Below are 24066 nucleotides of genomic sequence, written 5' to 3'. Positions count from 1 at the left end.
TCATGGGAAATAGATGGGGAAACAGTGGCTGACTCTATTTTGGGGGGCTGTAAAATCACTGCAGATGGTGATTGCAGCCAAGAAATTAAAAGATGCTTACTCCTTGGAAGGACAGTTATGACCTAGATAGCATATTAAAAAGCAGAGACATTACTCTGTCAATAAAGGTCCATCTAGTCACAGCTATGGTTTTTCCAGTGGTCATGTATGGATATGAGAGTTGGACTATAAAGAAAGCTAAGCGCCGAAGAACTGATGCTTTTGAACTGTGGTGTTGGAGAAGACTCTTGAGAGTCGCTCGGAGAGCAAGGAGATCCAACCAGTCCATCCTAAAGGAGATCAGTCCTGGGTGTTCATTGGAAGGACTGATGTTGGAGCTGAAGCTCCAATACTTCGGCCCCCTGACGTGAAGAGGTGACTCATTTGAAAAGACCCTGATGCTGGGAAAGATTGGGGGCAGGAGAAGAAGGGGACGACAGAGGATGAGATGGTTGGATGGTATCACCGACTCAATGGACATGGGTTTGGGTGGACTCCGGGAGTTGCTGATGGACAGGGAGGCGCGGCGTGCTGCAGTTCATGGGGTTGCAAAGAGTCAGACACGACTGAGCAACTGAACTGATACTGATATTGATATCCAATATTAGCCAGTAAATATATAATTCATTGGAAGGATTGATGCTGAAGCTGAAACTTCAATACTTTGGCCACCTGATGTGAAGAACTGACTCACAAGAAAAGACCCTGATGCTGGGAAACACTGAAGGTGGGAGGAGAAGGGGACGACAGAGGATAAGATGGTTGGATGGCATCACCAACTCAAGACAGGAGTTTGAGTAAGCTCTGCGAGTTGGTGATAGACAGGGAAGCCTGGAGTGATACCATCCACAAGGTCGCAAAGAGTAGGACACAACTGAGCGACTGAACTGAACTGAAATATATAATGCATTAACTGGAGGAGTTAATGTTCATACTTGATGATAAGAGTTTATCAGGATCTATTAATATATTAATCTATTAGTATATATCTATTAATATGAGGAAAAACACACACAAAAATAGGCAGTATTTTCTAGTAGATTTACAACAAACAGATCCTCACATTCAGGTCGATCATTTGTAAGATGCCATCAATGATCAGTGTATAAACATTGATATTAACAAGTTATTTCTGACATATATTACAAGCATGTATCCAAATACCCAAATGACTAACTCAAAGCATGAGTTCATTTATTCAGCAAATGCAAAGAATGGCTTTCACCATATAGCTAAGGCTTAAAATACACTTTAAAACTTTAAGTCCTAACAATCTATAAACTTAAGTACGTTTACATATAATTTGTAACAATATGGGGAAAAAATAAAGGTAATTATGGCGATGTATCTTAATCCAAAAGTAAAAAATCAAAATTAATTTCACATGAGGATTAAGTGGGTTTTCTTTATTCAAGTAAATATTTTGATTATAATATATGACAATGGAAAACCCACGAGAAAAAGTATTGTAGTCTATCATTTGGTGTATCTCTAGGATGATTTTTCAGGTGATTCTTCAGGATCTGACATCAATGCCCAACACAGGCTTTCCAATGGCAACGCATGAGTTCTAGAAGCCAATGCCTCTATGTTTCTTCAGATGCTTCAGATGCGATTTTCTCCCAACCATATCCTCCTCCATTACTTACAAAAATCCCACTCTAAAACTCAATCTATGTCATTAACAAAATCAAACATTAGTACGCATTTTCCCACAAAATAACAGTTATTAAATAAAAGTCAACTTACTATCTCCTTTTCTCAAACTTTTGAAACATTTATGTACTCTCTAAAGAGTCAAAGTACCATACAACAAAAAACACGCATAGAACCTTATCACCAGGCACACATAATATGCTGGAAATTTAGAAAGTACTCAAAACCTTAATTCTCCTGGGAAAGCAATTCTCCATTGGAAACTACAGCTTACAAACAGAAGGCTGTGCTTTAATAAGTGGAAAAATAATACCTGATTAGGTATAAAGCAATTGTGAGATCTCTTCTCATTAGTAAAATGCTTAATTAAGTAACCTTTTCCAATACATAACCTCTCAAAGGCATAAAATGTCTCTCTTCAAAACATTAGTTTTTAAAACTACAGTATTAATTTAAATTTTACTTAATCAGTAAGTTTTACTGTTTTTTTTTCCTATCAATAACAAAAACAAACTACTTGAAGAAAAACATTTAATTTTTATTTTCAAAACTTTGCCACAAACATACATACAACATTAAATTCGATGCCCTTGTGAGCTGTCCGTGTGCCATGAAGTACTTATGACAAAAAACGTATGTATGCTTTAGGATAAGAGTTAAAAAGGAATCAAGACAGCTTCCAAAAAGGGGGAGGAGAAGGGGAATCAATAAATTAGAAGTCATAGCTTTCATTTTATAAAAAATAGTTTGAATAATCTTCTTATAAATCTTTAATGTTTACAAAAGCAGGAAATACATTTAAAATAGTCTTTAACACAGATTCATTAGCACAATGTGGTTACAGTCAGAAAATAACAACTAAAATGGTATTTCAGTAGTTTACATTCTCATCTCAGCAAATTCCACATAAAATTTAACCAACTTGCAATTCAAAATAAGATTTAACTGACAAGGCCAGACTAGTTGTGGATAGTACATGAATATCAAGCTATGTTCCACTTATCATATTTTACCAAAAATTTTAACATAGCTCAATGATAGGTACTGATAACAATACTTGACTGCATGGTTATCACCCATGACTACTGCACTGCAGCTTAAAACATGCTTTGGTCAGTAAATTAAAAAAATCTATAAATCAAATAACAAGACCAGAAAAGTTATTTTAGTACCAATTCCCTGAACTTAAGTAAACTTTAAATACATTGACAGTATATTTAAATATACAGAGAGGTTTCTATATTTTTAACCATTTGGCATTTTATATTAATAATTTCCTGTTTAAAATAATATTTTATACTCCTGTACACTGATTATCATAACTCTCTGAGTTAAAACTAAATTAGAGTTACCTTCCTAGAATGTCCAGTAGTGAATGCATTACTTGTCTCTTTTGCATTTCCATGAAGATGGTCCTTCATCCTGTAATTTTTTAAGTTTTGGACCAAGAAAGAACCACCAACCAAATCCAATCAAAACGCAAATAACAGATTCCACATAATAACCATCCAGTGCAGTAACACACGAGCCACCAAGTTTTTTGCAAAGCTGTAAAAATAAAATTATAATAAATACTCCACAATTTCAAAATGGAAGTATTCAGCACTTTACACGTTTCTACTTTGTGATTTAAAGGATTAATCAAAACATTTTTGTACTCAAACATTTCATTCAAGTGACAAAAGTAGTTAATGTATCTTTTTTTAAATGTTAGATATATTTTTTTATTACTACCCCCGAAAAAGAGGGGAACAGGGAACTGTTATAGGATTAAAGAGATTTAACAGGCAAAATAATAAAACACAGTAAAGGGAACTTACATGGACCCTAATTTAAATAAAACAACTATAAAAAGAAAAAAGGCATGCACTCACAAAGTATTTAAGGATACAGGGTCATGCTCATGTCACAATGTTAAGTAAAATTTTGTTGCTGTTGTTCAGTCGCTAAGTTGTTTCCAACTCTTGGACCCACGGATTGTAGCCTGCCAGGCCCCTCTGCCCATGGGATTTCCCAGGCAAGAATATTGGAGTGGGTTGCCATTTCCTTCTCCAAAGTTAATGTATCTTAATCTGTCTAGTGCTACTAACAGTATTAAAAACAATTTTCAGCTCTTGCTGTAAACAATATTCATTTTCAAGATACAGCTTTTCATATTTGGAAGTGTGCAGAAATTTCCAATGAGTTTACTCTAGAAGTGGGTTAATGTTACTTGGAAATAATTTACCAACCAACTACTAACCACTCAGTTTTAGCTCCATTTGTACCATGAAAGCCAATGGAATTTCCCTTCTATTACTATAAAACTTAGCTATTAATCATGTACTAATATTAAATTCCTATTGTATAGGACAATAATACACAAGGTAGGGGAGATGTTCCTTCCCTGCTGAGAAGCAACTCCAAGTGAGCTACTTTTACTGATTTGAGTGTTATACCCTCAGTTATGATGAGAAAGAAAAAAACTATTAGAGACTCTGGGCAGATATGATTTTTAAAAGATGAAATACCTCTAGAGGCAAAATGAGGAAATTAGTATCTTAATACTCGCTTACTATTATCTAAAATTGCAACTTAACTTACCTCAACAGCATCAGGTGTTCGGCAATTCTGGTTTGATGCTCCTACACACTCTTTTACTGTGAGGGGATCTACCAGCCAAAGAGCTACCGTGGAAGGCCAGTTTCCTCCCAGGTTGGACACGGTATTTAAAAGGGTCATATATGTTCCGCCAATAAGTGGATCACTAACCTTCGCATTGAAAGCCATTATGGAAACATACATGCTGTACAATGTAACCTACAAGGAAAACATAAAACATCTTCAGGACAACTAAACTTTAGAAAGATATGGTCTAAATTAAGAACATTAAAAGCATAAATCTGAAAATTAATTTTCATGACTCTTATTAAACTCAAACCAACAAATTATTTATTGAACCCCTGCTACAGGCCAGGCTTTAAGTCTGGTCACGGTAACACAAAGATGAATAGATACAGTCCCTCTGTGCCCTTGAAGAATTTATTCTAAAGCTGGGAAAACAGGAATAAATAAATACAATTAAATGCAGTAAATACTGTAAACAGAGGAAGTGCATACATCATGCTATCACGGCCTAAATAAATAGGAGATTAATTCTATCGCATGTATTCAAGGAAGGCTCAATTGAGAATGACAAGTGAGGTGGCACTGAAGGATGTATACAGTAATAAGTAAAACTTCGTATTTATACTATACCTAAATATATCATATGTGTGTATATATGTATTATACATGTAAGCACTCAAATATCCAAAGGTAATATGAATATATAATTATATGTAAATAATTTTCTTACATGTAATTAAAATTTTGCATGACAAACTGAAGAGGAAAATGTCCTTGAGAGGCAAAAAGTGCTTAAGCAGCAAGAATTAACCCTCCATTCAGGAACATGAAAACACAGGTTCGATCCTTGTTCAGGGAACTAAGATCCCATATGCCGTGGAGCAACTAAGTCTGTGTGCCACTACTACTGAGCTTGCACACTCTGCAGCCCATGCCACAACTAGAGAAGATCCCAAGTGCCACAACTAAGATCCAAGACAGCCAAATAAATATATATATGTGTGTGTGTGTATATATATATTTAAATCCACAAGGTTTAAAGTTCGCTAATTTCTTCAATATCTGATTCATGCATAAATCTTAAAATTTATTATCATTATTTTAAGGCAACTGTAGAAAAACATCTTTATTTTACACAGGACAGTTTACTTCCTGGGAAAAACCACAGCAAGCTTACCTGATGTAACGCATAACTCAGCAGCACTACAATATAGTAATATATAGGGAATCCCCCTTGATGTTCTACTTTAGGAGTCCACCAGACCAGTAGAGCATATTCTAATCCAAACAATAATCTACAGAATAAGAAAGAAAGGTGGAGTTGACTTCTATTTTAGGTTAAGAATAACAGAAACAGAAATCTGTGTGCCTACCATATGAAAGAAGCCTGAATCTAAAACCTGTTAGGAAGTTTAAAAGAGATAAAAGTGCATATAAATGATACAGAAGTTAAGATGCTTTGCAAGCCTTTTACCATATACACTCTATACATAGACATTAGTGATACTGATGACTGTTCCTCATTTAACCTCTCTTATTTAGTAAGGTTTCATTTCATTTTTACCTGTAGGGCATGGCTTTGTAAAATATGTTTAGTGGCTGGGGACCTGCAGTGTATCTGCTGATAATCAGAGGCAATATTATTTGCAAAGGAACCATTGGAACTGCCAGTAAGGCTAAATGTTCTTTGGGTACTCCCTCTTCTACCAATTTCAGTCCTGTTACTGCATCTGCTGCTGAAAAACCAATCTGCAATATAAAAACAAAAAAATATTTTAATTTATGACTTATGAAATATTTTCCTCCAAGTATACGTAATTTAGAAACCTCAGTCTTATCAATGACTCATGCCAGTTAGAAGTAAGTATCATATTAGTATATCTGGTACAACAATCAAGTTATGGAGGCATACTCAGCTCTATGATCTACTTACAAATATGGAGTGGAAAACAAGTGAAAATTCAGCACTCATATGAACTGTAATTTTAATTACAATTAAATTTCCATTTCAAAAATTTGTCTTACAATAAACAGTGTCAAAATCCAAACTTATTGCTCTGTATATTTTAAGTTTAAAAGAAAAGCTCTTGACTCCAAATAAATCTAGTTAAAATGAAGTATCATTGCCACATACCATACACATTTTTGATGATTTCTGACTGACAACAAAAAGTCATCTCGCTTTTCAAAAGTAATTCTGAGAAAACATATCTATGAGGTTGATTTAAATGATGGGTAAAAAAAAGGTATGCTTAGACTAATTCTTAAAAACAACAACAAAAAAAGAGTAAGAATGCTAAAATATTGTAGTGGGTAAAAGTTTGAGGTGAAACAAGATATTTAGATGGTCTCAAAGTACTTCCCTAGAAATGGATTTTTAATTACAAAAGGAAAAATAGTAATTTTGCAATGTATTAAACAAGGTAATCAAGGTTAACACAATAATTAATGGTTAAAGGGACATGATATGGCTCCTGATAAAATTCCCTAAAGATTCACAGTATTATTTGTGATATTTCTGACATCTATTCACAGAATGGACCTAAACATGAAGAAACATTAGACAAACATAAACAGAAGGCCTTTCTACAGAATAACCAGCCTGTCTTCTTTAAAAGCGTCTAGATCACTATATACCACTATATAGATAGATAACCAACAATGACCTACTGTATAGGACAGGAAACTCTACTCAAAATTCTGACAACCTATATGAAAAAAGAATCTAAAACAGAATGAATATATGTATATGTACAACTGAATTACTTTGCTGTACACCTGAAACTAATACAACATTGTAAATCAATTATGCTCCAATAAAATAAAAAAATATTTTTTAAAAGGTGCAAGTCGGACTTCTCTGGTGGTCCAGTGATAAAGAATCCCCCTGCCAATGCAGCGGACACTGGTTCAATCCCTGGTCCAACAGAGCAACTAAGCCCCACAACTACTGAGCCTGTGCTCTGCAACACCGAAGCCCAGCACCCTAGAGCCCAGGAGCTTCAGTAAGAGAAGCCACCACAATGAGAAGCCTGTGTACTCCAACCAGAACATAGCTCTCACTTGGTGCAAACAGGGAAAGCCCACGCAGCATAAAAGACCCAGCCAGCCAAATATAAACAAATAAATAATCTTAAAAAAAAAAAACGAAAGTGTGCCCAGCACGTCATGAAGAACAAAGAAAGGCTCATACCAACTAAACACAATATGTGATCCTAAACTGGATTGCTGGCCAGGAAAAAATTAAGTTATAAAGGCTGCTCTGGGGGATAACTGGTGAAATCTGGATATGGACTGTGACTAGAAAATGGTATTGTGTTGGACTTCCTTGGTGGTAGTGGATAAGAATCCACCTGTCCATGCAGGGGACATGGGTTCAATCCCTGGTCCAGGAAAATCCCACATGTTGTGGAGCAACTAGAGCCCGTGCACTGCAACTACTGAGCCTGTGCTCTAGAGCTCGGGAGCCCTGAGCACTGAGCTGGTGCGCTGCAGGTACTGAAGCCTGTGCTCTAAAGCTCGGGAGCCCTGAGCACTGAGCTGGTGCGCTGCAGCTACTGAAGCCTGTGCTCTAAGCTCGGGAGCCCCGAGCACTGAGCTGGTGCGCTGCAGGTACTGAAGCCTGTGCTCTAGAGCTTGGGAGCCCCGAGCACTGAGCTGGTACGCTGCAGCTACTGAAGCCTGTGCTCTAGAGCTTGGGAGCCCAGAGCACTGAGCTGGTGCGCTGCAGCTACTGAAGCCCCTGCTCCACAGGAAGAGAACCAGCTGCAGTGAGAAGCCGGTGCATGCAATGTGGGGTAGCTCCTCACTCACTGCAAACAGAGAAAGCCTGCATGCACCAATGAAGACTCAGCATAGCAAAAAATAAATAATTTTCTAAAAGGAAAATGATATTGTGTCAATTTAAACTTCCTGACTTTTTATCAAGTTGTGACTCTGCAAGACAAAGTCCTTATTCTAAGGAGATACACTACATACTTCAAGTATTTATGGATAAAAGGGCATGATATGTACAAATTACTATCAAATACTTATAAGAGATATGTAAAATAACAATTTACAGAATAAAAAAGTAGAGCTAAATATGAACAATTAATTATAGAATTTGGATAAACATATGGGTAGTCCTTCAATTATACAAGTAAATTTTCAGTAAGTGAAAATATACAAATAAAAATTTAAATGCTAAATATTACTTCAAATACTTTAACTTCTCAGAATGAAGCAAAAGAGCAAATTTCACTCAAAAAAATTAAAAGTCAAAGATATTTCATACTTTCTCTTCGTAACTTAAAAGTGGTGTAGGAGATATATGCAATACACATATCTAACAAAACCCCTCATATCCAGGATATATACAAAATAAAAATTCTACAAATTTAAAGAAAAGGGAAACTCTGGATATTCAGATGGCCAATAACCATATGAGAAGATGCTCAATTTCTTTAGTCATCAGGGAAATGAAAAATTATAATCATAATGAGATGCTATGAAAGGCTAAAATTGAAAAGACAATACTATGGTTTCAAGGCTGTGTAATGACAAAAACTCTCTCACAGTGCTTGTGGTAGGGAAAATTGGAACAATCACAAAACTGTTTATAATATATACTATGCATTTCTTATATAAATGCATATATACTATGCATTTCTTATATAAATGCATATATACTATGCATTTCTTATGGCCCAGCAGTTCTACTCCTAGGTATTTACCCAGCAGAAATGTTTACCTACATTCACCAAAAGTAACGTACACAAAATTTCACAGAAGCACTATTTATAATGGTCCAAAAGTAGAAATAACCTAAACATCTGCTGATAGAATGGGATAAATAAATTGTGGTATATTCCTACAAAGGAATATTATAAGCAACAAGATGAACAGACTATTGCTATAAATAACAACATGGATAAATTATACAAATATGATGTTGAGTTAAAGTGTACAAGAGCCAGACATAAGAAAACATACTGGATACTCCACTTATATTATAACTGGAAAGTAGGGAAACCTAATCTATGATTTTAAAAGTTAGGAGAGATGTTACTTTTAATGAGGTTTACTTTAAAGGGGGAACATGGAATTCTAGACTCTGTATTTGAAGCAATTCCTTATATATTTCTGGTGACAGTATAAATTATAAAATCTTTTAGAAAGCAATTTAACAATCATACTCACTGAATCTATTGGAAGGAAAGAACCTAAGAATCTACTGTAAGGAAATATTCAGAACACCAAAGAATTACACCCAAATATATTCACTAGTACATTTTTGTAATTAAAACACATGGCAAATTAAATATACAATAACAGAAAAAATGAGTAAATTATAGCACATTTATATACTGTAACAATTTATAGTTATTAAAAAGTATCTTATCAAATATTAATGATATAGGAATATGGGATAAGACAATAAGATAAAAATTACATACAATTTCACTTTTAAAGTATTTGTGTGTGTAAATTAACTATAGCTAATGAATTAATAATATTTATACACGTTAAGTGTGTGTATACACATGTGCATGCACATACATACACACACAGGGGAAAGCAGAAATATACCAAAAATATTACCAATGGTTATGTCTAAATGATGTAATTAGATAATATCATTATAACAGAACTAACTTTCTTGAACCTTTGAAATTAAAAGACACTTATTCCTTGGAAGGAAAGTTACGACCAACCTCAGTTCAGTTCAGTTCAGTTTAGTCGCTCAGTCGTGTCCGACTCTTTGCTACCCCATGAATCGCAGCACGCCAGGCCTCCCTGTCCATCACCACCTCCCGGAGTTCACCCAGACTCACGTCCATTGAGTCCGTGATGCCATCTAGCCATCTCATCCTCTGTCCTCCCCGTCTCCTCCTGCCCCCAATCCCTCCCAGCATCACAGTCTTTTCCAGTGAGTCAACTCTTCGCAGGAGGTGGCCAAAGTACTGGAGTTTCAGCTTCAGCATCATTCCTTCCAAAGAAATCCCAGGGCTGAGCTCCTTCAGAATGGACTGGTTGGATCTCCCTGCAGTCCAAGGGACTCTCAAGAGTCTTCTCCAACATCACAGTTCAAAAGCATCAATTCTTCGGCACTCAGCTTTCTTCACAGTCCAACTCTCACATCCATACATGACTCCAGGAGTTGGTGATGGACAGGGAGGCCTGGCACGCTGCGGTTCATGGGGTCACAAGGAGTCAGACACAACTGAGCGACTGAACTGAACTGAACCTTTTAGCATTTTCTAAAGTTGAACCTTAAGTTTAAACCTTCCTAAAATTTCCTAAAAACAACCCTCCCTATCACTAGAGAGGGAAAACTCACTATTTCAAAACAATGAGACTATAATTTTTGCTTTAGTGTTATCAAAATATAGCTATGAAACTGTTTATGTAGATAGGTTTAAATATATAGTTCAAAAATCCTGTAACCAATTTTATATTTTAGGAATAACAATTCTAACAGTTCATTATAACAAAGTATACTTACTTTCTTCTAGCATAATCTCTTTAAAATGTTTTAGAACTATAAAAAATTAAGACATCTTAAGAGAAAACATATAGAATTGTCACTAAAACCTCCATTTGTTTGATGGTATATTTCCTTTTAACATTTTGAAATAGTTCAACTGATTTTTAAATAGACTTCTAATATTCATTTCCATATTTTTGCAAATTACATTCTAAGTAAGTAATTTCAATACCTTTGACTCATTCTAATAGAGTCACTTCAGTCGTGTCCGACTCTGTGCGACCCCATAGACGGCAGCCCACCAGGCTCTCCCGTCCCTGGGATTCTCCAGGCAAGAACACTGGAGTAGACTGCCATTTCCTTCTCCAATGCATGAAAGTGAAAAGTGAAAGGGAAGTCGCTCAGTCGTATCCGACTCTTTGCGACCCCATGGACTGCAGCCTACCAGGCTCCTTCGTTCACAGGATTTTCCAGGCAAGAGTACTGGAGTGAGGTGCCATTGCCTTCTCCGCACACTGACTAGAACTACTTCAAATTGGCATAATTTTTTCAAGATCCTAGGACATTTAGCTTAGTTTGCAATTATGTCTGATTTGATATCATCACATCTTTTTAAATACATTTAGTAAATAAAGTATATTAGTTATTATTGTTAAGTTCTAGTATTAGTGGAAAGGGACTTATGAAACAGCAACAGAAGTATTCAACAATATTGGTACTTGTAACAGAATGAGGGATTTGCTTTATAAATCTCTTACCTTTGCAGTCAGAATCAGAAGGCAAAATGTCAGAACTGCGGGCATTTTTACAATTGCAAAAAGCAGCTTGTAAGTATCTGTGATCCCTTGAGTTTCTTCTTTTCCTACTGATACTTCTTTGTTTTCTTTTTTCAGAAGGGCAACTAAAGTTGTTGTTATCAAAAATACAGTTCCCCAGAAGAAAAGGAAATCTGAAATTTAAAATGTTTTATGTCTATAATTAACATGTGAAATAACATATCTTCACTGATACTAAATAATTCTGTACACAACTTTTTCTCAACTAAAATCTGTTAAAAAAAAAAAAAATCAACACATAGGGCTTGTTATTGGCACCAGACCAAGCACAGCAGATACAAGACATTACACAGACCCAGAACAAACAGCGATACTTAACAAGGAAAAAGGAAAGGGTTTAGTGGGTTGAACGAAATAATAGTCTATTGTGTCATTTTATTCAAGGGCAGGAGATGATTTTCATATCCCATAAGATCTATCAGTCATAATTCTTAAGCATCTAAGTCATTTCAGTTCTTTATTAAATTTTGACAACTTAGACAACAAACAGGTGATCATTTACATTAAATTTTCTGCCTTTTGCTTTTAAACTTTGTTTTTAATCTGTTTAAGAATATTCTCTTTCAATTCTGTGACACATAAACATGACATACTCTTTTGGTTGTTTCAGTGGAAGAGAGCTGGGCCACTGGCCAATATTTCAAACAAGCAGAGAGAGTGAATACCGTTCTGGAAGATTCTGCATAACAGCTAAAAATAATAGTAATAATAGAGGCACTATTTTGAGTGCATACCATGTGCTATAAGTGTGCTAAGCATTTTACACATATCATTCCCTTTACTACAACAACACAATAGATGAAGTTATCACCAGTCCCAATTTTCAGATGATGAAACAGGCTGAGAGAAGGCTGAAACATTGCCTGAAGTTACATTTGAAGTCAGTGCCTCATAAAACCCATTTTAAAACCTGCATCTCCTTAACTACCCTGAGAATGCATCTTATTTTATCTCTATGAAAATGTATAACTCTCTCTCTCAGTTCCTTCATTTGTAAAGTAAGAAGACTTGCCTAGAAAATCCCAGGTGTTTTCTAGCTCTAACATTCTGGAATTGTATTCAACTTTACATGTGTTTGCTTTTTAGTTTATTGCTAATGTAATACAATCAACTAACTGTTCATGAAGTCTAGCCATCTTTTTCCCAAAAAGGTAGACCTTCCGTAAGTCAAGGTTTTCCTCTATTCAGTCTTGCTCTGCTGTGCTAGGTGAAGGTAGCTACTACAGTTTAAAGCTCACTTGTGATGAAGGCAGACAGCACCACAGATGAACTTAACTCACGGTATAGACCAAATTCAGCTTAGTATTTAAATAACCCTTTCTTATATGTTATTTCATTTGATTTTTTAAAAATAATATATATTCTTATTTATTTGACTGCACCAGGTCTTAGCTGCTGCACATGGATCTAGTTCCCTGATCAGGGATCAAACCTGGGCCCCCTGCATTGGGAATATGGAGTCTTAGCCACTGGACCATCAGGCGAGCTCCCTACTTCATTTGATTTTTGTAGTCAACATGCGACACAAGCAAAGCAGGCACTATTACTATGAGAGACAAGGAAAAGCTCAGAATATTTCAGTCTTTGCTATAGGCCCAATTAAGAGGCAGAACCTAAATCTTCCGATTTGGGTCCCATTATTTCATGCTGCTTATATAAAGTTATTTTTAATACTGTTGAATTAAGAATCTACTAGGACTTCCTGGTGGCCCAGTGGTTAAGAATCTGCCTACCAATGCTGGGAACATGGGTTTGATCCCTGGTCTGGAAAGCTTCCAGATGCAGTGGGGCAACTAAGCCCATGCATCACACTACTGCAGGGCACATGCCCTCGAGTCCGTGCTCTGCAACAAGAGAAGCCACAGCAGAGAAGCCCATGTCCCACAACTAGAGAGCAGCCCCTGCTCACTGCAACCAGGCAGCGCAGCAACAAAGTCCCAGCACAGCCAAAATGAAATAAATAAATAAACTGAAAAAAATAAAAAAGAATCTGCTAGAACTGGCTAATTATTTAGTCTCCAGAAGCATAACCAAAAATGAGGCTCTGCTATTCAAATTATGCAAATAAAAAAGCTAAATCTTCTCAAACATACGTGGAAATTTGTATTCTGAGGTGAATTCTTCTCTCCGTAACAGGAATTTACACAGATGGACCCCAACTTATGAAGGTCTCCCTTGAGATTTTTCAATTTTGTGATAGTGTGAAAGCAATATGCATTCAGTAGAAACTGCAGTTCAAACTTTGATCTTTTCCCAGGCTAGCAATATTCATTATGATCCTCTGCTGTGAAGTTGGGCAGCACCCGAAAGTTACAGCTCCTAGTCAGCTACACAATCACAATGGTAAATGCACAACCATTCTGTACCCAGACAACCACTATGTTTTTCACTTTCAGTACAGTTTCAATAATTACATGATATTCAACACCCTACTATAAGACAGGCTTTGTTAGATGATTTTGCCTCACTGTGGGCTAATGTAAGTGTTCTGAGCATGTTTATGGTAGGCAAGACTAAGTTAAGACTTAAAAATTTTCAACTTATACTGGGCTTACTAGACATAACCCCATCAAAAGTTGAGAAGAATCCATCATTAATTCTAGATATCAGAAGAAAAACAAGAAACAGGAAAAACTGAGATTCCTAAATGCAAAGGTATTCACTTTAAAATGCACTAATAAATACATATCTTATGATTAAAGCTCATTAAAATAACATCACAACATAACTTCTAGTTTGTATTAACATAGTTTTGAAATCTAGTTCAAAACCAATAACAATTTAAGATTATTCTTATAATTAAGTGAGGCTAATGTTCATTACTTTTGCATTCTTAATTTCGTCTGTGAAACTGACAAATAATGACATTTATGGAATATCATCTATAATATTTATTCTCATTGGTAAAGTTCTTGTTCATTATTTGATTTAAATTAGCAATTCAAGAAACCCTGAAAAATGCTTTCACTGTCACCAGAAATTTCAATTAATGGTCTTTATAAAAATGTTAAGTGAAAATTTAAAGGTTTAAGTTATATACTACTTTCAGCAAAAAATTTTTAGTACTTTTTGTTTAGTATATTCTCCCAGTTTTAATGAACATCTTTATCTAAATTTAAACTCTTTGATCCCAGTGCAGAGAAAGAAAAAAAATTAATGCTAAGTCACTTCAGTCGTGTCCGACTCTGTGCGACCCCATAGACAGCAGCCCACCAGGCTCCCCTGTCCAGGTTTCAGTATTGTCTGCAGATAAGATTATGCAACAATTCACGAGTATTCAAAAAGGATTTAACAGTCAACTCTTGAGTGTCAATTATGCCAAGGCAAAACACAGGACAGTGCAATAAGTCTCAAAATCACTCTCTAAGACAAGCATTATTATTCCTACTTTATACTCAGTGAAAGAGAATCACAAACCAGAAAGTACCAGAGGGGGGATTCATATTCAGATCTGATTCTGAAACAAAAATGTGTCCCATTATACTACCCAGATGCTCAGACACACCTACTGCAAGTAAGCTCTCTTCCAATCAAACAGATAGACCTGAGGAAAAAGGTATTTATTTTAGCTCCAATTATGAAGTATGGAACATAGATACTTGAGCTAACCTCTTTTAAACTGGTTACTTGTATTCACCCCTACCCACTTTCATCTCCCCATATGGGTGGTATATTGTAAGGTACGTAGACCAAACATGGTACATCTTCCTAAACAGTTCATTTACTCAATAACTTAGAAATATTTTCATGAAAAGTGTATATTAAAGAAATGGTAAAATTTCTAAGAATTTTTAAGATAAAACATTAGATTTCCAAAAAATTTCAACCTTTGAGGCTCTGGACCAGGCCTCCAGATCCTTTGTGGTGTAGGTTCATTCTCTTCCACCATCGGAAAAGGCAGAAAAATTAAGCACAGTCTGATAACAACCATCCTTGGATCAGAACAGCTTCTCTCTAACTCTCCCACTATGGGAATTAACCTCAGTCCTTCAGAAGTCAGTGGCAGGGAAACAAACTTTCAGTTTCTGTTTTACATTACCATCAGGCCTTCCTTTCATCTTGCTTTCAGCACAGCTTTCTCTGCTTCACACGGCAAAGTATGAAGGGACTTTAGACAGCTATCATCAGTCCACTGCTCTCACTTTCACCATGGAAGAAACTGAAATAGAAACACTATGTATCTCGCCCTGGGTCACCAGCTAAGTCAAACAGATCTTTCTTCTATGTCACAAACCACTCCCTTAAGCATTTTCTCAAAACATCTATGGCAAAGAGAAAATGCTGTTTCGATTATACAATATAGTATTTCTTATTTGAGGATTACAATTTTTGAAAGACAGCATGCAACAGAAAAATTGACTAAACTCAAAGCTAATTTTGAAATCTTCATAATCCTTTAGTTTTCCTAACCCCTTAAAGAGGTGCCATGTTTGAGATCACATACTTTTTCATTAACTCCAACAATGTTAGGTTCTCCTCATAGAAGAAATGGTTTCTTCAATCAAGCACCAGATTAAGCAGCTGTCTGGTTATCAAAAGCCCTATTGTCCCAAAACATTAAACTCAGCCCAGGATGCAAAACTGAAGCTTAGAGACCAATAGATGCAATGTTCCCATCTCCTGCTAACTCTGGAGCATGTATCACTGAACAGAAGGAAATGAGCCACTCTTTCCATGTTTTAAGGGCTTCCCTTGTGGCTCAGATGGTAAAGAATCTGCCTGCAATGTGGGAGACCTGAGTGCAATCCCTGGGTTGGGAAGATCCCCTGGAGAAGGGAAAAGCTACCCACGCCAGTATTCTGGCCTCGAGAATTTCATGGACTGTATAGTCCATGGGGTCACAAAGAGTTGGACACAACTAAGCAACTTTCACTCTTACTTTTCCATGTTTCAAAATATGTTCAGGTCAAGCACAAAATCCATATTAATTAAACATACATATAAATCTCTACTCTGATGCTATGATAGGAGGTTCTTGCATTCAGTTTTTGTACAACCTATATATCCTGACACCCCAAAATCACTTTTTATAAGATGAAAGCTGAATTCTGACTTTTATGAAACGGTTGACAGTAAGCAGTCCAAACTATCACATGAAGATGCAGGGTACATGAGAATAGCTACAGTGAAAAATAATGATAACATGAAATGCAGGGATGCAGAGAAACTGAATCGCTCATACATTGCTGGTAAGGAGATAAAATGATACAGCCACTCCAGAAAAAATTTGGTCAGTTCCTTTCAAAACTAAAAATGCACTGACAAATAAACCAGCATTTGTACTCCTGGGCACTTATCTGAGAGAAATGAAGATTTATTATCACATAATAATTATCGAAAAACTAGAAACTACTCAAATCATCTTCAACAAATGAGTGGTAAAACAAAGTGTGGTATGTCAAAAAAAAAATGGAATATTTCTCAGCAACAAGACAGAACAAATCACTGATCCATGTAACAACTTGGACAAACCTCAAAGAAATTATTCTAAGTGAAAAGAGCCAATCACCAAAGGACATACGCTAAATGATTTCACTTATGTAACATTTCTGAAATAACATAAAGATGGAAAACAGATTAGGGGCTGACAGGGATTAGGGATGGTGAGGAGGAAATGGGCATAGCTGTAAAGAAACAACAGAAAGTGTATTGTGGTGAAGGTACAGTTGAGTATTTTGATAGTGGTGTTGGAGGTTACATAAGCTTAAATGTGATAAAACTGCATACAATACACACATAAATGAGTATATGTATAACTGTTGAAATCTGAATAAACTCTATGGATTATACCAATGTCAATTTCTTGGTTTTGATATTGTACTAGTTACATAAGACTTTAACAGTGGAGGCTAGGGAAAGAGTGCATAGGACTTCCCTAAACATTTCTCTGCAACCACCTGTGAATCTGTAATTATTTTAAAATAAAGTTTTTAAAAACTAGTGGGAAATTTAAGCAAGAAAAAGTTCTACCAAAAGTTCTATGACTGTGCTAGGAATAAGAAATACAGGTCTCAACACAATACTGTAAATCAACTATACTCCAATAAGAATTTTTAAAGTAAATTTAAAAAATGTAGGTCTCAAACACAAGACAATATAAAATATCTAAAAGGAAAGAAACCCTTAGATGTGCTGAAATCATGTATTCTATGGCTTTAACTGATGACAACTGAAATTCAGCTATTATGTTCAAAAGTAAAGAGAAAAAAATGAAATTTATAAAGTTTTTATTTAACACCAAACCAAGAAATAGAAGTCCTAAAAGGTAACAAACATCTTGCTTTCTGAATAGGCACCTTATCCTTAATAAATATTTGAGCATGCACACTGACATATAAAATACATATTTGTGATCTCCCATACCAAGATATGAGTATGGAAGATCCAATGCAACCCACTCCAGTATTCTTGCCTGGAGAATCCCATGGACAGAGAAGCCTGGTGGGCTACAGTCCATAGAGTCACAAAGATTTGGACATGACTAAAGCAAAATGGCGTGCATGCACACGCATATATATACACACACACATACATTGTAGATATAAACTCCACAGTAAAAAATACAAAATAATGAAAAGAACATGGATAAAATGAAAGATTTATCCCAAACTGTATTTAAAAGAACAGATGAAATCAGGGGGGTTATTTTTTCATTTTTAATTTTCTAGGAGAGTATCTTATATTAAGGAAGTCTATTTTGCTTTCTCCAATAAAGAGTTTTTAGGAACACTATAAAGTAAAGTAGAAGACTGTAATTAGTGAGGTTCTATAATTCTTTTATTGATACACTTACATACTAAAGGCTACTACAACTGGCCTCCAAGTACATTTCAATGAAATTAGAAGTGAAATTCAACATATACCAAATAAAATCAAATGCGTTTTTAGTTTACAGTGTATTTTGTAAATTGACTTTTATGCACCCCATCCACAAAATTCCACAGTTCTTTACTGGACAAAGGAAGCTTATAGTACCATTTCTCCTTTGCTTTGTTTTGAAAAAGAAAAAAGGCTTCAGACCTCCTTTCTGGGGTATGGTCTCCAGCTTTTAATATTTAATCTCTCCTGAATCTAGTAGCCCCAGTTGTTGTTGTTATTGACGTGGTAACGTCATATTGGACTCTTTTGCAACGCCATGGACTGTAGCCCACCAGGCTCCTCTGTCCATGGGGATTCTCCAGGCAAGAATACTGGAGTGGGTTGCCATTTCCTTTTCCGAGATCTTCCTGACCCAGGGATTGAACCTGTGTCTCTTGCATCTCCTGCACTGGCAGGTTCTTTACCACTAGAGCCTCCTGAGAAGCCCAGGCCCGAGGCTACCTAACGTTTAAAAGGGCATGGGTTTTTCAGGTCATCATTGTCCTCTCCAATAACTACAGCCCTGCACCAACTCATTTTAGTTGGCAAAACCCCACTATAGACTATAAATTACTTGTGGGCAGAGAATGGCCAGGTTTTAGTCATCAAATTATAACACCTGTCATACGACCAGTACCAAAAAAGGAGTCAATGCTGAGTAAATAAAAAGATGTGGATCACTTTAAAAACAAAATAACAAAAACCCCTTAGTCTATCACTTCTGGGCATCTGGCATTCTGGGAGCATGCTGATGTTTTTTAAGACATCAGCAGAGTGCTGATTTCTCTGGTAGAAAAGCCCAATCAGCATATATTATATTTAGGTTTTGAAGCTTTCCTTGAAGTTTTTCCTAATTTTTTAACAACTGAAGGAAAAATACCAAATAGTCAGGAAATCTAAGCCATAAGTAAATCTCTAACTAGCCAGTTAAGAGTTTCCTTATCAGTTTCCTCATCTATACGAATGAAAGGACTTAAATATATCTTTTCAAGTCATAAAACTTAATGTTGTAATCTCTGTGTTCTTCTGGGTTACTCTCACATTTCGTGAAGCTTAAAAGCTTGTCTCTTTTTGCTACTAAAGATCCTTGAAAACCAACAAGGCAGGACCAAAAGAAGGTTACTTCTGGGTTAAGGACTGTTCTGTATTCCTGAAGGAACCAAAAGCCAATCTCAGCATAACTAAGTTTTTCTTTCTAAGGGATTCTATTAAATATTTTAATCCTATCCTTCCATTCTAAATTGACTATTTAGATTACTGTTTTCTTGATGTAAAAACTGTTCTTTCTGAATGTATTCTATCTCTATGTATCTGTAGCTCAAAACAAAGTGCTAATCACAGAATATATTTCAGAATTAAAAAAAAAGTAATTACGCCTCTTTTAAAGTTTCTCGTTTTCTAAAGTCACCTCAGTGTTTGCCTCTTCTATTACCTGAGCGAGTATTTCCTCCATGATTCTCTCTGTGCTCTCTAAATTCCTCAAAGCCACTGGTTCTTAGTTATACTACTAAGTTCCCCAAACCCCGCCAAAAACAAACAAACAAACAAAAAACTATAAATGTGGTATGTACAGTTGTACAAAGATGAATGAAAAAAGCCAGAATTCTTCAACTCTTATTAAAATGCTTGAACCCAAAACAGCAATATACTACGGATATAAAAGTTCAATTAAAAAGTAAGCTATTTTTACAGTTTCCTAGAGAACACAGTTCAAATTCCAAAGAAAAAAAAAGCTATTAAAATAATAAACCAGTGCAAATAAAACTCTAGTGGTATGTTTCTGATCTTCCCAAAGGGGCACGGCAGTGGCTGAAGGAGGATACAGCCATAATGGTTCTTGAACGGATAACTGCATTCTCTGGAAGGATACTGTATTAGTCACTTGTTTAACACACAAGAAAGCTCTAATTTACTCAGTAATTTAGCTTCTGTAGCCTCTTCAATCTTGACTTCTCTACTGAGGCTTTCCCATAATAAGGCACACATCATCCTATTAGCCCTTTTTGGTGATATGAACAGTCCCAATAAAAAACAAAAAGCAAAACATGTAAAAAGCAACAAGATGCTGATATGATGCATTCACAAAGTATTTCTGAGCAGAAAATTATCCATAGAGCAGGAGAGCTACCCCAGAACACTAAGAGACAAATCTGTCTAGGTGCATAGCAGTATCACTCAACTATCTTCAGCCTTAAACCAACTGAGGAAAAGTGTAACTATTAATATTATCAGTAATAGTGGCTCACTAGTAGTTTGAAGAAGTAGAAAGGGGGTCCCTGACAGGGTGTAGGGATGTGGAGGGGGTGTAGAAGATTTCAGAAATACAGTTGTAAATCCTTTCGTCCCTTCCTTCAATGTTGTAACCCTTAAAATGCCCTCACCACTCACCTTGTTGTTGTTTGTTGAGTCGTGTCCAACTCTTTCGTGCCCCATGGACTGTAGCCTGCCAGGCTCCTCTGTCCATTCCCAGGCAAGAATACTGGAGGGGGTTGCCATCTCCTTCTCAAGGGGATCATCCTGACCCAAAGACTGAACCCTCATCTCCTGCACTGGTAGGCAGATTCTTTACCACTGAGCCCCCAGGGAAGCCCCCACCACACACCATACCCTGACATTTACCTTTTGGGAATCCCCTAATGCTAGGAAGATGAGAGAAAGTAGCTGTTTAAATTTCAAAAGACAATCATCACAAATTCATCCTAAATTCATCGTCACCACCAGAATTAAGAACTCTAGTACCAATAGTAATAGAGAACTCTATTCCTCATAGTCGCAGTGTTGTTCTTGATATTGTTAATTTTACACAGTTTCTTAGTGTTTAGGAAAGTTCAAAAACAAAGAGAAAACCAAAAAACAGAAAACATTACAGGGCCACGTATTACGCTCATGTAAAAAGAAGGGAAAATCTATAGGATTCACAATTTCCTACAGGACAAGCTTTAAACTCTTACTGGTAGCAACTAAACAATTCGGTCAACAATCTTTAATTTGGTCACAACCTTTCTTTCAGCACCATTTCCCAAAATCAGATGCCACAAACCAGTGCTTCAGGCATTTGGAACACTGTATGTACTGTCCTGTATCTTTTGGTACTTTGCTGTTTCACCGCTTTTTCAGCTGGTGCTTGGTGGCTTCTGGAACTTTACTTACCCACATCATGAAACCTTATTCAACAAGGGCAAATGTAAAGCCTGACTCTCACAAGCTCTTTGTGAGGGGTGGAATTGGCTTCAATCACAGAAGGTCCTTTGAACTCTGTCACTTAGCCCACTCACTAATGTTTGAATGGATTAACCCTGTTCCATTCATCAGAAGACTAGATGAGACAGAAACAGGGTCTTGGTATAAGAGTAAGGGTAGGAACAGACTAGAAAGCATGGAGCTAGAAATCTCGATCTAACAAAAGACAAAAGGAAAATTCATGTGTTCACACCAGCCAGACTTTTAAAAACTGTGCACCTATTATTATGCAAGTGCCAAGGTATCCCTAGACTCAGAGTTTTGTTTGCTCTTACACAACGTTTATTGGATGAGTTGCCTTTCCCTGCTCACTTCAGAATACCGATCAATTATGACTGCTTTAATGTAATCATTCTGGCTGAAGCTCATGTTAGCAGAACAGGTAATTTACCTCGGATCATCTCCCATAATATGATTTCCAGCTCATTAAATAACAGTTTTAACACACAGTGTCACACACACTGTCGAAAGGATTTACAAACGTACAATAAACCTCACAGCACAATAAATACACTACCTGAAAGAGTGACGATTCCCCTGGGTTGAGGCTCAAACCGCAAGTATTTGTTACAAAAGTCGGCAGATTCAAGGGCCAAAAACAAAACATTGCCCAAAAAGTAGCCGGCTGTTTGGCCCACTGAATTACAAGTAGAAGCATAACCCACGTTTTCCCGGGATAACATAGTTAACGCCCAACCATCCACAGCGATGTCCTGGGTGGCTGCCAGGAATTCAAACAAAAAGAAAGTCACAGTGAGAGCAACCACGTCGGGGGTTCGGCCATCTGTATTTCCGAGCAAATAGTCGACTTGAGTGGAGAGATATATCATGAAGAATCCCAATATATACTGTGTTGGGACAAGCCAAGATTTGCGACGACCAAAGTTCTTAAAGTAAACCGCATCAACCAACGGGGCCCAGAGCAATTTGAGACTGAAAGGCCAAAAGACAAAACTGAAGAACGCTTGATCTGTATAGCTAACATTTTTGCTCTGCAAAATGAGTGGGATGCTTCCCGCCAAGCCCAGTGGAATGCCCTGAAGTACGTAAAGAAAGAGCAACAGCAAAATGCTGCTCAATTCCGCCCGGCAGCTCCGTGGGGTTTTTGAGAAATCAACAGTGCTGATATCCCGAAGAAGAGCTTCTTTGTCCCCTTCCCCGCCCACCACCTCCGGAAGATTATCATCCCAGGAGCCCGGCGGCAGAGGACCACTCTTCAAATCTAGAGAGTGGTTGAAAGTCCCTGGCCGTCGTTGCCGACTGCTGTCCTTGTGGGAGACGGTGGGTGACATATCAGAGACGATGCAGAGCCCCGTTTGAGGGGGGCCGGGGCTGAGCGTCTTGGATGCGTCTAGTCCCAGGTCCAAGGCTGTCGCTCTGGACCGGGGTCTCTATGGCTCAGGAAGAGGGGCAGGGCGCGGGTTGATAAGGGCACTTCTTACTGTGGCCCGCAGAGCTGAAGCCGGGAGCCAGTCCGCTGGCTGCAAGCCGAGGCAAAACCCAAGTAGGTGCCTCGTGGAGCGGCGTCGAGGAGCCTGAAGAAATCCCCCGGGCAGCCGCGCCGGGGTCTGGGCTGGAGGACGGGGCCGTGGTGCTGCTATGGAAACGGGCTCCTAGCTGCGGCGAGGCCAAACGGCCAGTCCAGCCAACCCACGGTCCTCTCTCGCCGTCACCAAAGCAGCAGACAGCACTTTCTCCACCGGACACCATAGACCTCTGATAACTTCCTGTCTGGAGCTTCAGGAAGCGGTCCTAGTCTCAAATAAGTCCTGAACCCGCCTCCAGGGCAAGCCAATCAGGACACACTCTCGTGGCCGAGTTCGGAAACAATGCTCGGTAGGAACCTGAAGCCCCAGTGGTCGAGACCTCTTGGGAGGATTAACGCGAACGCACCGCGCAGCCGAGGCGGGGCATCGCTCGAGCTCCGGCACTGTGAGCGCATGCGACTGTATGGAAAGCGTGGGTCTCGTTCATTGGGCCCCTGCAGGCACGTGAGGGCGGATTCAGCTAGGCCTATGCCGACAGCCGAAGATTTCTATGGTGCAACCTCTGATTCCCGGTGACTCAAAGAGGGCTTGTCACTAAGCTCAGTTCAGTTTAGTCGCTCAGTCATGTCCGACTCTATGCGATCCCATGGACTGCAGAACGCCAGGCCTCTGTCCGTCACCAACTCCCGGGGCTTGCTCAAACTCCTGTCCAGCCAGTCGGTGATGCGATCCAACCATTGCATCCTCTGTCGTCCCCTTCTGCCTTCAACCTTTCCCAGCATCAGGGTCCCTTCCAATGAACCAGTTCTTCTCATCAGGTGACCAAAGTATTGGAGCTTCAGCTTCAGCATCAGTCCTTCCAATGAATATTCAG

The 24066-nt window shown here is 37.6% G+C and overlaps 1 protein-coding gene across 1 annotated transcript; it reads right to left on the bottom strand.

Annotated features, from left to right (window-relative positions):
- Positions 1193–23451, bottom strand: SLC33A1 (solute carrier family 33 member 1). Its single transcript, XM_005675410.3, has 6 exons — positions 22223–23451; positions 11530–11720; positions 5867–6051; positions 5480–5597; positions 4279–4494; positions 1193–3243 (listed from the first exon to the last, which is right to left on the bottom strand). The coding sequence occupies exons 1-6, from the start codon at positions 22995–22997 to the stop codon at positions 3076–3078; spliced, it is 1653 nt and encodes a 550-aa protein (XP_005675467.1). The 5' UTR covers positions 22998–23451; the 3' UTR covers positions 1193–3075.

This window comes from Capra hircus, chromosome 1 (assembly GCF_001704415.2).
Source record: "Capra hircus breed San Clemente chromosome 1, ASM170441v1, whole genome shotgun sequence".
Taxonomy (NCBI): Eukaryota; Metazoa; Chordata; class Mammalia; order Artiodactyla; family Bovidae; genus Capra; species Capra hircus.
This window is presented reverse-complemented; position numbering and strand designations above follow the sequence as displayed.

Excerpts from the sequence above, each read along its gene's own strand:
- SLC33A1 (XM_005675410.3), bottom strand. The coding sequence starts at position 22,997 with ATGTCACCCACCGTCTCCCACAAGGACAGCAGTCGGCAACGACGGCCA. Across the intron at positions 11,721-22,222 it reads GGGAATCGTCACTCTTTCAG|ATTTCCTTTTCTTCTGGGGA; the intron begins GTAGTGTATTTA and ends TTTAAATTTCAG. Across the intron at positions 3,244-4,278 it reads GAACACCTGATGCTGTTGAG|CTTTGCAAAAAACTTGGTGG; the intron begins GTAAGTTAAGTT and ends TTATTTTTACAG.